At 43.9% G+C, this 14,752-nt stretch overlaps 2 protein-coding genes across 5 annotated transcripts in view; one reads left to right on the top strand and one right to left on the bottom strand.

Annotated features, from left to right (window-relative positions):
- LOC130923695 (matrin-3) overlaps positions 1–5,163 on the bottom strand; it is a 30,381-nt gene extending 25,218 nt beyond the window's left edge. For 2 of the 3 annotated variants that reach the window (XM_057849595.1, XM_057849596.1), the window contains exons 1-9: positions 5,006–5,163; positions 3,641–4,375; positions 3,393–3,454; positions 3,284–3,322; positions 3,128–3,219; positions 939–1,009; positions 539–655; positions 353–478; positions 99–287 (exon numbers count right to left, since the gene is read on the bottom strand). In XM_057849595.1, the coding sequence (XP_057705578.1) occupies positions 99–287; positions 353–478; positions 539–655; positions 939–1,009; positions 3,128–3,219; positions 3,284–3,322; positions 3,393–3,454; positions 3,641–4,303 (1,359 nt within the window). In that variant the 5' untranslated portion in view covers positions 4,304–4,375; positions 5,006–5,163. The remainder of the gene's footprint in view (positions 1–98; positions 288–352; positions 479–538; positions 656–938; positions 1,010–3,127; positions 3,220–3,283; positions 3,323–3,392; positions 3,455–3,640; positions 4,376–5,005) is intronic. The other variant, XM_057849597.1, reaches the window with a different exon arrangement.
- A 103-nt stretch (positions 5,164–5,266) lies between these two features.
- On the top strand, positions 5,267–14,682 carry LOC130923697 (polyadenylate-binding protein-interacting protein 2-like). Of its 2 annotated transcripts, XM_057849600.1 has the most exons (5): positions 5,267–5,759; positions 6,324–6,364; positions 10,677–10,826; positions 10,884–11,015; positions 14,343–14,682. In XM_057849600.1, the coding sequence occupies exons 1-5, from the start codon at positions 5,312–5,314 to the stop codon at positions 14,412–14,414; spliced, it is 843 nt and encodes a 280-aa protein (XP_057705583.1). In that variant the 5' UTR covers positions 5,267–5,311; the 3' UTR covers positions 14,415–14,682. The 2 variants fall into 2 exon arrangements, with proteins under 2 accessions (XP_057705583.1, XP_057705584.1); XM_057849601.1 differs by lacking the exon at positions 6,324–6,364 and having other exon boundaries at positions 5,611–5,759.
- Positions 14,683–14,752: the final 70 nt, after the last annotated feature.

Raw genomic sequence — 14,752 nt, 5'->3', positions numbered from 1 at the left:
GCTGAAGGAGCCACGTGATTGGATATCTTATTTTCATTAGTAATCAACAGAGTTAAAAAAAAATTTCAGTGTCCACTAGAAGGTGGTTTGGCAGTCACCTGATCAGTCAAGAAGAGATGTTTCTCCACCACGCCGAAACGCGCTGCGATGGTCAGCAGCTCCTTCTTCTTGTATTCCTCTCTGGGCATGTTGGAGAAGAAGACCACCTGGCTTCTGTGACCTCGGTTTTTGCCGTCCCAGGAGGGACGATCTGACGCCCGTTCGGGCCGGTCGGCCCGATCGTCTTTCTGCGGCACGAGAGACGCGCGGTGGGACTATGCCGTGGCGGGCGATCAACGACCCCTGGCGTTACCTGGATGAACAATAGCCTCTGGGACAGGTAGAAGGTGATGGTCTTCCCGTAGAGCGTAGCCGGATTCTGCTGGTAGTAGTTCACCATGTCCACGGCCGCTTCGCGCGTCTGCATCTCCAGGAAGGCCTGCAAGACCGCCGACGTTCGCGTGACGTTTACTACACCGAGAGGTGAGAGCAAAAGTACCTTGTTCTTGAGAACCAGGTGTTCCTGCAGACGACCGAAAGGTTCGGCGAAGGCGAACAGCGTCTTGTTGCTGAGCGGCTTCCTGTCGTATTTGACCACCACCACTCTGCTTCTCATCTGTGAGTAAACAATAGTCAAGGTCACCTCCTGGCTTGCTCTTAGGAAGCTCTTTCAAATCCTTCACTTAAGAGGGTTAAATACCATCTGAACAAATGAACCAGTTTTTCTAGCTCATTCATGTCAAAATGTCTTCTGATATTTTCCAAGATATTTCTCATATTTCGAAAGCATCTCGTTCATCTAGCACCTTCATGGCGGTCAACCAATTTCTGAGAAAAATTGTGATGGTCTTCCAGGACCATCCACACATGCAAGGACTTTAAATAAAAATAATACTAACCATGTTTTGTCCAGAGCGGTCCTGTCGGTTCTGTCCTGACATGCCAAGGCCCATTCCTGATCCCGTAGGTCCTGTTGGATCATGCCAAACATGATATCACACAACCACGTCATTTTTCAAAATGAATCCAACTAATTCAGGGTTTTCCTTAGATAATTCGCCAAAACTTTTGGTAGAGAAGCCCACAGTTAACTTTCGGTCCCAACCCGTCAATTTTTTTTTTGCGCAGTTTTTTTTTTGGGGTGGCGCCGATGGGTACTTTGCCTTCCAATTTTTTTGTGTTTTTTGGCGCTGTCCCTCCCCTTTCGATTTTTTTTTGGGGGGGAGGGGGCGCCGTCAGGTCCCTCCTCTTCCGATTTTTTTTTTGGCACCGACAGGTCCCTTATCTTCCGACAGGTCCCTTCCTGTTGATTTTTTTGGCATCGACGCGTCCCTCCCCTTCCTATTTTTTGGGGGCACCAATGGGTCCCTTCCCGTCGATTTTTTAGGGCGCAGACGAGTCCATCCCCTTCCGATTTTTTGTTTTGGGCATCAACAGGTCCCTCCTAATTTTTTTGGGGCGCCGACAGGTCCCTTCCCGTACGATTTTTTCTTTGGCGTCAATGGGGGCCTCCCTTTCCAATTTTTTTTTTGGGGGGGGGGTCTGACGGGTCCCTTCCCTTTCAATTTTTTTTGGGGCGCCCATGGGTCCCTTCCCGTCGATTTTTTTTTCGGCGCTGAAGGGTCTCTCCCCTTCTGATTTTTTGGGGCGCCGTCATGTCCCTCCCTTTCAGATTTTTTTTGGGGGGACGTCGACGGGTCCCTTCCCTTCCGATTTTTTTGAAAGCACCAATGGGTCCCTTCCCTTCCGACGGGTCCTTTCCAATCTTTTTTTGGGGGGGCAGACAGGTCCGTCCCCTTCAGGTTTTTTTTTGTTGGGGGGGGGGGGGGGGGGGCTCGACAAGTCACTCCCCTTCCGATTTTTTTGGGCTCTGAAAGTTCCCGTCCAGTTTTTTTGGGCACCAACGGGTCCCTTCCCGTCCATTATTTTTTGTTTTGGGGGGGGGGGGGGCACAGACGGGTCCCTTCCCGCCCAGTTTATTTTTTTGGGGGAGGGACCAACGGGTCCCGTCCATTTTTTTTGGGGGGGGGGGGCCTTTCCTGTCGATTTTTTTGGCACCCACTGGTCCCTTCCCATCGATTTTTTTGGCCACCCACGGGTCCCTCCCCTCCTGATTTTTATTTGGGTGGGCGATGTCGGGTCCCTTCACATCCAGTTTTTTTTTTTTTTGGGGGGGGGGGGAGGCACCTTTTGGGCACCTACAGGCCCCTTCTTGACAATTTTTTGGGGCACAGACGGGTCCCTTTTTGTCAATTTTTTTGGGCACCCACTAGTCCCTTCTTGTCGATTATTTTTGGCACCCACTGGTCCCTTCCCGTTGAATTTTTGGGGCACCTACGGGTCCCTTCTTTTTTATTTTTCTAGCGCTGACGGGTCCCTTCCTGTCAATTTTGGGTAGCTGATTGATCCCTCCTTCTCGCATTTGGAGCCTTCCTGTGGCTTTTGGGGCATTTCTGGGTCACGGACAGGTCACTACCTGTCGATTTTGGGCTACTGAACAGGAACTGACCCAGGAACGTCCCATTGAATTGCATGTGACTCTAATTAAACAGGAAAAAAACTGTAGATGCCCTAAAATCAACAGGAAGTGACCCATGTTCATTCATCCCCTCCCAGTCAAAATTTTGTAGACGTACATGGCCGTCAAGGCAGTCAATTACTTTCATTTTGGGGCGTTTCAGGTCATTTGCTGTTGATTTTCAGTCACTAAATTTGGCTTTTGGGTCACTTTCTGTTGATTTTGGGGATGGCAGTTCATTCATTGCCATCCCTCCCACTTCAAATAGATTTGACGTCCATGGCTGTCAGTTGCAGGCAATCCAGAGTTCATTGTGGGGCATTTCATGTCATTCCCAGTTGATTTTCGGGCCCTTCCTGTTGCTGTTTGGGTCGTTTACAGGTCACTTCTTGCTGATTTTGGGTTACTGAACTGAAAGTGACTCAAGAGTGTCCCCAAATGAATAGGAAGTGACTCCAAATCAACAGGAATTAACCTTTAAATCATGCGAAACATTTAACTGTTGTTTTCTTTGGGTTTTGAAGTTAAGCTACACATGTTTGTACGGAAGTGGATGAACGTCCGTCTCACCCCAACTGGACGGCATCCTGGAGGATGGGCCGAGCCCCGGGGGGGCGGGTCCCAGCAGCCCCGCCGACATGTTGGTGGACTCCATGATGCTGCTGGAGCGGAGGCAGAGATGTCAGAGGTCACGATGTCGCGGAAACGCGCCCGGCGCTAACCTACCTTCTGCTAGGAACCCCGCTGGGATCCCACTCCGGGTACCTGCCGAAGAGGCGGAGCTCGTCAAACCAAAAACAGACAAAGCGCGCGCGTTTAAGTGCCCGCTACTCACATGTTGAGCAGCACTCGTCTGTTCTCGGCATGGCGGAGTCCATTCGTGTGTTGGGTCCACTCCTACGCACACGCATAACAAATAAGGGACGGCGTCGCTACGGCGAGCGCGCGACAACGCTCCCTGCAAGCTAGCGTTTACGGTTACGTGTGCCAAAGAAAATCAAGGAGAACATCCTGACTGCGAGAAGATGAAATGGAACGCCCCCGTGCGAGTGAAGCGGCGGCGGGAGGCGTGGCTTTACTCACCATGACGGAATGCACATCAAAGTCACAAAGAGAGCACACGTGCGGGAATCTGGGGGGCGGGGCTCCCAAGAAGTCTTGGACTTTTCCTTGCGACGGGGGGCCCTTCCGGCGCTGCGAGAAGCCGGGCTGGGGATCCCCCATGTTACCGCCGTAGGAATCGCGCTGCGAAAGTTCGGCCAAGGACCTCTCGCGGTTCCCCACGTTGGCGGAGAAATTTGGGCCCATCCCGCGGTCCTGCATGGACGCCAAGCCAAAGTCCGACGGGCCAGAACCCTGGCCGAAAGAGGAGCCGCCGCCCATCCTTCCCCCGTCGTCCCAGCCGCCGCCGCCCCTGTAGGACTTGTCGGCGGGCGCGGCCGGCCCTCGCCCCGCCTTGTGGCTCTTCAGCTGCATGAGGATCTGCGGAAGCGTCTCCACGCTGATGTCCTCTTCGGGGATCTGAGCCAGAGCGTCCAGATCGGAGGGTGACAGCCCCAAGCTGGCGAAAAGCTTCATGGTGCCGCCCAGATTGCCGGAACCGACGCGAGAGCCGCTTTCCTGGTCCTCCGAAAGCCCGCCCCCCATCTGCCGGACAGGTCGCTGCTCTTTCAGGTTGAAGTTCAAGGTCTCGGCGGCGGCCAGGAGGCCCCGTCCCGCCGCGAAGCCTTTGGGAGCGCCGTCCATCGCGGATCAAAGAGGATGAGAACAAGTTCAAGAAGCAAAATCAAGCCTGCGGCAAAGAGGGCAAGCCCAGTCCTGAAAGACAGTGAAGGACAAGCACAAGCAGATATTGTGGTCTTCCCGTCCACCCAACACCGGGTTGACTGTAGCTACAAAAGCAATGAGGATGAGAGACACAGGAATAAAAACATCCTGTCGACGCAAAGCAAGTGGAAAAGGAGAGTTGCGTGGTCAGAGAACCAGCAAGAACGTCTTCAGCGTCAATAATCAACTGAGATGGATTTTAAAAAAAGAGCAATCGCTCCAAACACATTGGATCCACTTCAAGTAGCATCGAGTCCAACGACATGTTGGAGCATGCGAGCAGACGCGCTAGCAGCTTAGCTGCTAGGCTAATATTAAGCAGAAGTGCTGATAAAATGCCGCTCAGAAAACGCACTATTCGTGCATTTTTACCAATCTTCGTTTATAAAGCCAAATAACGTGTCCAAATGAGCAACTAAAAGAACATTTAGATTTGGAGCGACCGTCGCCACAGCTAACGTTAGCCTTAGCTCGTCGAAAAACGCCCGTTAGCCACCAAAAGAAATTAGCGTGGACGGATATTCGCATAGATGCTGTTGTATAAACACAAGGCGAGGAGATAAGTGATACTGGCTGACAAAAATAGATAAAGTTGTCGACGTTAGCCTTAATTTTTCCTACCTTTCTTTTATGTCGTCTGCTTGCTTATTCAAAAGCTACGTACGCATTAGCCGAAGGAAGCGACCACGCAACTCTCGCGAGATGGCTTTTGTCAGGAATCCCACTGGATTTTAGCCAAGACGCGCTACGCTACATTTGATTGGCCCTTCTTGCGTCTAGGCGGGAAACAAACGTTTAATGGCGTCATGATTGTTTTGATTATGTGCGAATGTAAATGGTAAATGGTGTTACACAAGGCATATTTGGGGTATTATTCCATTTGTTCCTGATTTTTTAAAATACATACTGAAATTATCTGTATCTCCGATGATTATGAAAACCAAGGTTAATCGAAAATGGGAACAATTTACAGCTGTTTCAAAGTACACGCTCCGTTTAGTTTATGTTTATCGAATGGCACTGACACAAAATGGCCGACAAGTAATACCAGCCGCCCAAATTGGCTCAAAGTGCGCATTCACATCTAAATCAACTCATTTGGCCTCTGCAAACTGGAGCAGACAGCTCCTGGATCTCTTTAACCTACTTTTATGCAATATTTCATACGCAGTTGTTTTGATAATATCGACCTTGCGCTGTGCTCGTTTTGATTGGCCGTTCGTTCGCCCGTGCCCCCCTTTTTTACCATTTAAACCAATCACCATTGGGTACATAGTGACGTCATCTGGTAAACAAACAGGAGTCCGGCGGCCATTACAGTCCAAGGCTGACAGCAAAAAAACAAAAGGCGAAAAACCCCTTAAGTCGTTTCGAGGTAAGTACGCGGCATATAAATTGACTAATTACGCATTTGTTGATCGAAGTGAATCTTTTTGTCGTCGTTTTGACGTCACAAGACGACGATTGTCGCGCTGCTAACAAATTCTAATGGCGTGATAGCCGTCGTATGCTTCTCAACATTGTGCCCCCGTTGGAAAGCATTACAAATACTACACTAGTTTAGTCCATTTCTTTTCATGTAGTTTCGACTGGAGTATTTTGAAAGACGTATTGTTTATGCAATTTCCACTCATAAACGGATAGCTTGACCTACTTCCGTAAAGGACGAACATAGGCAGCGAAAAAAGTCAGCTTTCCAAAATTTGCTTAGCCTGCTAAAGGATATATATTTATTTATTAATTAATTAAAATGTAAGTAATTATTTGTTCGCTACTTTTCCATGCGTTTGCAACCAAGCAGCTGGACTTTAAATTCCTTTATAGCTAATTCGTACCATTTTTTCCCCCCTTCATCAAAATCCATGATGTAATACATCGTTTGAATCCATTTCCAGCACTGAACTAATTTTTTTTTTTTTTTTTTTTTTAATATTCCAAGAAATAACAACGCTACAGCTGATTGAAAGGTGGCTACCCCAGGTAAATGTTCTGGACTTCATTGCTTAACTGATTATGGTATGGTAATGGTTTCAAACAAAACAAAAAAATGTCAGTAGAACTGAATTAGAAGTGTAAAAATACATCCAGAAAGGAAAAACGGCAAAGAAACGAAAGAAAAAAGGTGCAAAACCTTTTTAACTATACCCTATACACTTCAAAATTATGCTTCAAATATTTAAAGTCATCATATAACTAATGGAAATGAAATAAAATTGCGCAATTTGTACATCTGTGAAGTTGGCCGCCCACATCAGATGCACATTTATTTAAAGATGATGTCAGTCGTTTGTGCTACCATCGTTTTTTTGGGTTATTTACCATTTTTTATAGGTCAGTCTGAGGTCAACTAGCCCCCCATTTTGATTCAAAATGGTGTCAATCGTTTGTGCTGCAATGGTGTTATAGATATTCTTATGCTTTTAATTTGTAGTGATGACATCACGCAGCCCCCCATCTAAGGCAGAACGGAACCGCAAGATTGTCATTCGTTTGTGCTGTAAAAAAAATTGTTTGTGCTGCTATCGTTTTACCTGTATCGAGATATTAATTCCGAGTGATGACGTCACTTGCAGCTCTTCCGTATCCTAACTCTAGTGGCTGATGAAGCATACTGACGCTCTCAATAACGGTAATAAGTAGAGGTGCCCACTTTTTAACCAATATCACGAATTATCAGACTCCAAAAATCTGATACCGATACATGAGGTCATGGACTTGACATATTATGGCTAATTGTATTGTTATCGCCCACTGGATACTGGTAGTCCACGGGTTACGACTGACTTGACTTACGCAATTTCGACTTTACCACTCCAGAATCTCGTCCACCGTTGTCTCCAGTCGTTTTTTGTTTTTTTTAAGGTGTGTAAACAGTCCTTTATTGTAGGGATGTCCCGATCCAGGTTTGTGCACTTCGATCCAATACCGATATTGTTTTGCACTTCCGATCCGATACCGATACTGGCCGATACCGATACCGACCTATCTGAGCATGTGTTAAAGTTATTTAGCCTCCTTACTTGGTTGTCAGACTCATGTTGAAAAAGGTTTTAGTACTCTTGATAACAACTAGCCAGCTGAATTAGGTGAGTTTGAATAACACAAAATGGTTGGTAACAGGAAACTGACCTGTTTATTCAGTGACAAACACAAAACATTATAAATAACAAACAGAAATGGCATAGTCAGTCAGTAAAACGTGCAGATAATATTGTAAACTGTCTTTAAAAAGCAAAACACACCAACAACCTCAGTGGAAAATCCCCCAAATCCCCCAAGCTATTAGATGCTTTTAATGTTTCGTGCATTAGTTACAAAAATTGTATAAAAAGCTTCTCAGGTTTAAATAAACGACTTTCAGTATCAAGTTAACATTTTAAAACAGTAAATAAAATACTCAAGTCCCAATTCTGTATCAGCAGCTTTAAACTACATTCAATTCATTTAATTTTGCGAATCAACTGTTAAAGTTGTTAAAATTGCTCCCGTTATTCCATAATTTCCCTTCTGTCTACTTTCGACATGTGTAAGTTTTAAAACTGTCTTGAAGATAGATTCAAGTCAAGATTTTGCCGATTTAGGAGTATTTTAGATAAAAAGTTAATTAGGTTCGCTTGGAAGGTTCACAACAGCCAACTAGGGAAGTCTTCTGCTTTAAGATGGCGGCTGTTTACTAACGCATCTGGTTTTCAATACTTCAGTGTTGCCAACGCAGTCGAGTCTGTCGTGTAGCATCTAGTTCTATATACATATGATATCTATTATCTCCAGTAAAACGACGTTGACATAGTTTGTAGCTGCTGTCAGCAGCAGTCAGGTATTCTTGTGTCTTTTTATCCAGCGGCATCAGTTGAGCTAAAGCCGTGAGTTGAGCATTGGCATTACCTGGGTCTATGACAAGCATTATGTTTACTTTCGGGACGCAATGCGGTCAGTTTCTCATTGCGTCCCGAAGACCGCGCTGTGTATTAGTTCCGCTTTACTTGACATATTTCAATAATCGGAATTTAGATGTTTGTGAATCGCTCTCGAATCTTCCACGCCCGAATCGCTCAAGGATGTAATGACGGCTGGGTATGTTGTACCGTGGTTCTAAGTGTTGGATGGTGCGTCTTTACTCACGTGAGATAATGGCTTGTCATCCAGAATGAATTCTCCGGCAATGACTCTTGTTATTCCTTGGGCTTTGGGACTGTCGAGTGCCAGTTTGTCACGCATAGCAAAAGTTTCTGCCAGCGTTAGTTGTGTAGGACCTTTCTTTTTGTCTTCGGTTTTCTTAACATACTCCTCATATTGTTTGTGGTGGTATTTCGCTAAATGCTTGATTAGGTTGGTTGTATTAAAACTTCTTACAGCTTTACCCCCTACGCTTGACTTTATTGTGGCATATGTTGCACTCTGCCTCTTTGTCTTTGTCGTCCTTTAAGATGAAATGATCCCACACAGCTGACATTTTTACCGATAAAGTCTCACGGTAAATTGGGAGACGGAAATGTAAATGTAGTGTGTTGAAGGTGTGCCGTAAAATGCGGACCGGATTTTAGGGAAACCGAAGCAAAAACTGGAATGGATTATGTAAATCGGTGTGCTGGAAAAACCGGACCGGATTTTTAAAAAAACGTGTTCCGATCCGATGCGCATTTTTTTGCCCATATCGGCGTCCGATCCGATCCAAATATCGGATTGGGACATCTCTACTTTATTGTACCACACAGTGTCTTATTTTGGATTTAATTAGTTTGACGTGTTATGTCCCCGCTACACATGAAGTTGTTCAGTTTGACAGACAGCAAACAAGGCAATTGTGGTTTTTGAAGCTTTTGGCTTCCTTCACTTTTGACAATTTGTAAAGCTGTAGCAAACATATGTACACTTATGTTCAAAACGACATGCATTTTAACAATAAAACACCTGACGCAAAAAAATCGGTGTTCTAATGTTCATCTTGTCCGATGGAAATGTAAATTTAGTAGATTAAATTAGCCTAGTTTGACTAGCAAAAGTCTGCTTACTTAAATGCTACAAATGCTAACGTATTTATAATTTTAATAGCAAATGGCTCACACATATCTCCTCAAACTGTAGCGCTAAACTTAATTACAAATGCATACACAAACATGCAGTGCCCTGCATAATTATTGGATTTATAATAATTATGTGTTTTTTAGCTTTTAATATTTTATTTCTAAATAATATGGTACTTTAATGGAAAAAAGAGAAAAATCCAACCTTCAATACAAGTGCATTTATTCAGTGGGGAAAAAATCCCACATAAAAAAATAATTATTTGACATCAAATGATGTGTGTCACAATTATTAGCACCCCTGGAGTTAATATTTTGTACAACCCCCTTTTGCCAACAAAACCGCACCTAATCTTCTCCTATAATGTTTCACAAGATGGGGAAAGACAGAAAGAGGGATCTACAGCCATTCCTCTTTGCAGAATCTCTCTAAATCATCCAGACACCTGGGTCCTCTCCTCTGTACTCTCCTCTTCAGCTCACCCCACAGGTTTTCAATGGAGTTGAGGTCTGGGGACTGAGATGGCCATGGGAGGAGCTTGATTTTGTGTCGGGTGAACCATTTCTGTGTAGATTTGGATATATCTTTAGGGTCATTGTCTTGCTGAAAGACCCAATGACGACCCATCTTCAGCTTTCGGGCAGAGGGCAACAGATTTTGATTTAAAATGTCCTGGTATTTCAAAGCATTCATGATGCCATGCACCCTAACAAGGTTCCCTGGGCCTTTGGAAGCGAAACAGCCCCACAGCATCACTGACCCACCCCCATACTTCACAGTGGGTATGAGGTGCTTTTCAGCATGCTCATCTTTCGTGGCACGCCAGACCCACTCAGAGTGTTTGTTGCCAAAAAGCTCAATCTTGGTCTCATCTGACCAAAGCACACGGTCCCAGTTGAAGCCCCAATACCGCTTGTCGAACTCCAGACGTTTGCGTTTATGATTGTGAGTGAGGAAAGGTTTTTTCCGTGCATGCCTCCCAAACGGCTTGTTGGCGTGTAGACAGCACCTCATACCCACTGTGAAGAGACAAGACTTTTGTCAGGGACTGTATGGCTGTCAATGCAAGCCATAGAGTTAATACTTAAAAATACATTGATTAATTGATGATTCACCTCTGATCACAAAAAGCATTAAATCGAAGATGATTCACTTCATGGTTTTCTCAGAAAATCATCAAAAATCAGGATTGGTCCATTGTCGTCAAACTTTCATGATGACTACATGAACATTGACCCATTTTTTTTTTCTCTCTCCCCTCCTATAGTACATTTGTCCCAACGCCATGAAAGACCCAAGGCTAAATCACGTGACCCTCGGCGAAGACGCGACCCTGACCAACCAGAACGGGTCATCAGAGCCAGACCCGTTCGCCGAGTATTTGTGGATGGAGCACGAGGAGGAGTTTAACCGGCAGGTGAGTTTTTTTGGCGACGCCCAAAAGGGGCGACGAGCTGACGCTCTCTGGCTCCAGGTGGTGGAGGAGCTGTGGGAGGAGGAATTCATGGAGCGCTGCTTCCAGGAGATGCTGGACGAGGAGGAACGGGAATGGTTCGTCCCGTCCAGAGATCTGCCGGACGCCCGGCAGATGGATCTGCGCGCAGTGGTGAGGCTGTGGCAGGAAAATGAAATCAATCGTTAAGCCTTTACTGGCGCAAGTCATTTTTTGGTCATTTATAAAATATAACCTCATAAAGACCTGGTGTCCACGTATGCGGTTATCATTTTATGTCATGTATATGTACAGTGCTGGCCAAAAGTATTGGCACCTCTGCAATTCCGTCAGATAAAGCCCAGTTTCTCCCAGAAAATAATTGCAATTACAAATGCTTTGGTAGTAATATTTTCTTGCTTGCAATGAAAAAAACTAGTGCTGCCACGATTAATCGATTAACTAGAGTATTCGATTAGAAAAAAATATTTGAATTGAATTTTGTTGCTACGAGTATTCGTTTAATTAATGTGGCATTGTAATGGTTTATTTTGAAAGTGTTTACATTTAGTTTTATTGATAAGGGTGGATACACTGCCCTCTGGTCTGCCTCATTTCACATGGCTGAATCCAACTGCTCCCTGTTCAGACCAATGTAAGCTAAGTTTTTGTTTGAGCTAATGTTTTTTAATGCATTCATAATTGAGTTTATTGCTATATTTAGCTGTTTTTTTTTTTTTTTTGTGGGAATATGAGTCTGAACTAAAGATACACAATAATATCGGTCGCCGATAATTATCGGCCAATAATGGCAACTATGACATCACACAGATAATCCAGATAATAAAAAAATTCAACCGATAATGCAATCCGATAATTATATACTTGAATTAGCCTCCAAATGTACATAATCGAAGAATTCAGCACACCGCCTCCTCAACCCCTCCCCTTTCTGAAGCCCCTGAGGGAGGAGGGGTTGAGGAGGCGGAGTTACATAACAAGAAATAGTTGAATATTATGGCGGCTGTTACTAAAAAAACGACGCTCTCGCCATCTGCGAAACATGTACCGCAGAAGTTCCACGAGGCCGAAAGAACGCGTCATCATTCAAAACCACTAACCCAGCATCCATTTAAAACTGCATCACAAAGATTTTTGGAACGAATACGAGGCTGCTGCTAGCGGGAATGCTAAAGCTATTGTAAACACTAAGTTAAACTACGGGGCTTGTGACAATACAGTAGAGCTGAAACGAATCCTCGAGTAACTCGAGTTTAAAAACTGATCCAAGTAGTTTTATTCACCTCGAGTAATCGTTTATTTTGACAGCTCTAAGCATCACGTTTTGCTCGGACTACTTTTAATGTGGGACAACGCGCTGTCACGTGCAGAGAGGAGGAAGGGGAAAAAAAAAACTTACTGCAGCCGACAGCCGCTACAAACGACGCCGACGTTGCTAAATACTAGCCCGCACGATGCTAGTTGGTAGCAGGTAGTGTCTGATGAGTCTCATAGAGATCACATGTGTGTTGAACTAGATGCAAAATGACAGACTCGGCCGCGTCTGGGCAGCGTTAGTAAACAGCCGCCATCTTAATGCAGTACAGCGCTAAGCGCTAATAAAGAGCGCTAAGCGCTAATAAATAAGATTAACGTAACGTTAGCCCTGCGGAGGGCTAGGTTTCTATTAATTATGACCACTGTCGATGCTTGGCTAACGTGTCTTACATACAGGCTTTAACATAACAGCGATGTGGAGTGATGAGGGTGTAAAATAAAAACTCAATAATGCTAACTATCCATTTTAGCTCAGTAGTCACTGCTGGATAAAACACCCAAGTAGCACTGGTCCCTAATGTGCTCCAATACAGCCTGTATCATACATTTATTTTGAACACTGCAAAAACTCAAAATCCTTTCAGGACTTACAGTTTAGACTAACTTAAAACTTAAGTACAACTTAAAAATGGCTTGTCACAAATAGAAATTCAATGGAAACACGTTGGAAAAAAATCCTAACTTTTAAGTGATGTGTGTTATCAAGCGTAACGGCATTTTTAGGTGTATTAGAGCTGGGAATCTTTGGGCACCGAACGATTCTATTACGATTCAGAGGCTCCGATTCGATTATAAAACGATTATTGATGCACCCCCCTCCTTTTTTAAAGTTTTGTACATTAGTTCCAAAATTGTTCAAAAATAATCTCAGGCTAAACCAAACTACTATTTCAGTATCAAGTTAGCATATAGCAGTAAACAAATATACAAAAATAACATTAAATAAAAAAAAAACTCCAGTCCCCATTCTGTATCAGCAGCTTTAAACTACATTCAATTAATTTAATGTTGTGAATCAACCGTTAAAGTTGTTAAAATTGCTCCCGTTATTCCATAATTTCCCTTTTGTCTACTTTTGACATGTGAAAGTTTTAAAACTATTTTAAAGATAGATTCAAGTCAATATTTCACCCATTTAGGAGTATTTTAGATAAAAAGTTAATTAGGTTTGCTTGGAAGGTTCGCTACAACAGCCTTGCAGGGAAAACTACTGCTTTAAGATGGCGGCCGCTTACTAACGCCCGCATCTAGCTTTTTGTAGATGTGCTGCTAACGCTACCGGATCTATAATGCATCTAGTCCTATATAAATGATATCTATCGTAACATTATGTGGCTGTACTTTGTAGCAGCTTTTTGGCAGCAGTCAGATATGTTGTTGTGTTTTTTTTTTTTTTTTTTCGTGGCATGAGTTCAGCTAGAGCCGCGAGTTGAGCATTGGCATTACCCAAGGGGCAGGGTAATGAGAAGCATGATGTTTACTCTACTACTCTCGCTCCATTCCTCATTGCCCGCGCGGCGCGCTGAGTGTATTGTACTTCCGCTTTACTTGGCATATTTCAATAATCGGAATTTGGATGTTTGTGAATCGTTCTCGAATCTTCCACGGCCGAATCGCGAATAATCTAAGAATCGGAAATTTTGCACACCTCTAATATATATTAAATATCTAAAGGTTTTTTGAGTGAAAGCAGTGAATTAGTCTTTTTTTTTTTTTTTTTTAATTTTAGTTACATCTAAGATGCAATTGTTGGCTGTTTTCAACAATATACATCGAAACTAAAGACATTGATTGACTGAAAATGGTTCAAGATTAGATGAAATGTCTTGTTTTCTCATGTATATTTATAATTGCTCTTCACCCAAAAATATATTTGTTTTATCCGATTAATCGATAGAATTTTCAGTCGATTACTCGATTACTAAAATATTTGATAGCTGCAGCCCTAACTTTAAAATTTTACATAAATCTTTTAATAGAATTATCGGTTTGACATTATCGGTTGGAATGAGGAGGAAATTATCGGTTATCGGTATCGGTTGGAAAATGTATTATCGTGCATCACTAGAAGATACCAGAGGAATCTGCTAGCGAAAGCTAATCGCAGAAGCTAGCTAGTTAGCCAACACCTGACCCTGCTCATTCTTTTGTTTCTGCTTGCAGACAAACATGATGAGCCCCCTGAACCCCAACGCCAAGGAGTTCACGCCCGGCATCCAGAAGCACGTCATGTGACCGCGGGCCCCGGACAAAATGGCTGTAGCTTTGGCGCGTCCCCGATCGTTATCGCGCACTTTGATCGGCTCACGTTGTCATGTGTGATGTGGCGTTGCGCTGTTTGTGGCTTCGGGTAGGTGCTGTGTTACCCACAATGCTTTGCTGCTGTCCTCTTTGTACAAAGGCACTAAACTACTGTAGCGCGAAGACAAAATGTTGTAAAGAACAAAAAAAATCTATTTTTCTTAAACTGTTTGAAAATAAATGTTGAAGGAAAAAGTCAAAACTTGAATTCAACTCATTGGCTCAATCAATTTTACAACGCGTCGTGACGTGAATGTAAAAGGACTGTGATT

This window comes from Corythoichthys intestinalis, chromosome 11 (assembly GCF_030265065.1).
Source record: "Corythoichthys intestinalis isolate RoL2023-P3 chromosome 11, ASM3026506v1, whole genome shotgun sequence".
Lineage (NCBI taxonomy): Eukaryota > Metazoa > Chordata > Actinopteri > Syngnathiformes > Syngnathidae > Corythoichthys > Corythoichthys intestinalis.
This window is presented reverse-complemented; position numbering and strand designations above follow the sequence as displayed.

Excerpts from the sequence above, each read along its gene's own strand:
- LOC130923697 (XM_057849600.1), top strand. The coding sequence starts at position 5,312 with ATGATTATGAAAACCAAGGTTAATCGAAAATGGGAACAATTTACAGCT. Across the intron at positions 5,760-6,323 it reads ACCCCTTAAGTCGTTTCGAG|AAATAACAACGCTACAGCTG; the intron begins GTAAGTACGCGG and ends TAATATTCCAAG. Across the intron at positions 10,827-10,883 it reads AGGAGGAGTTTAACCGGCAG|GTGGTGGAGGAGCTGTGGGA; the intron begins GTGAGTTTTTTT and ends CTCTGGCTCCAG.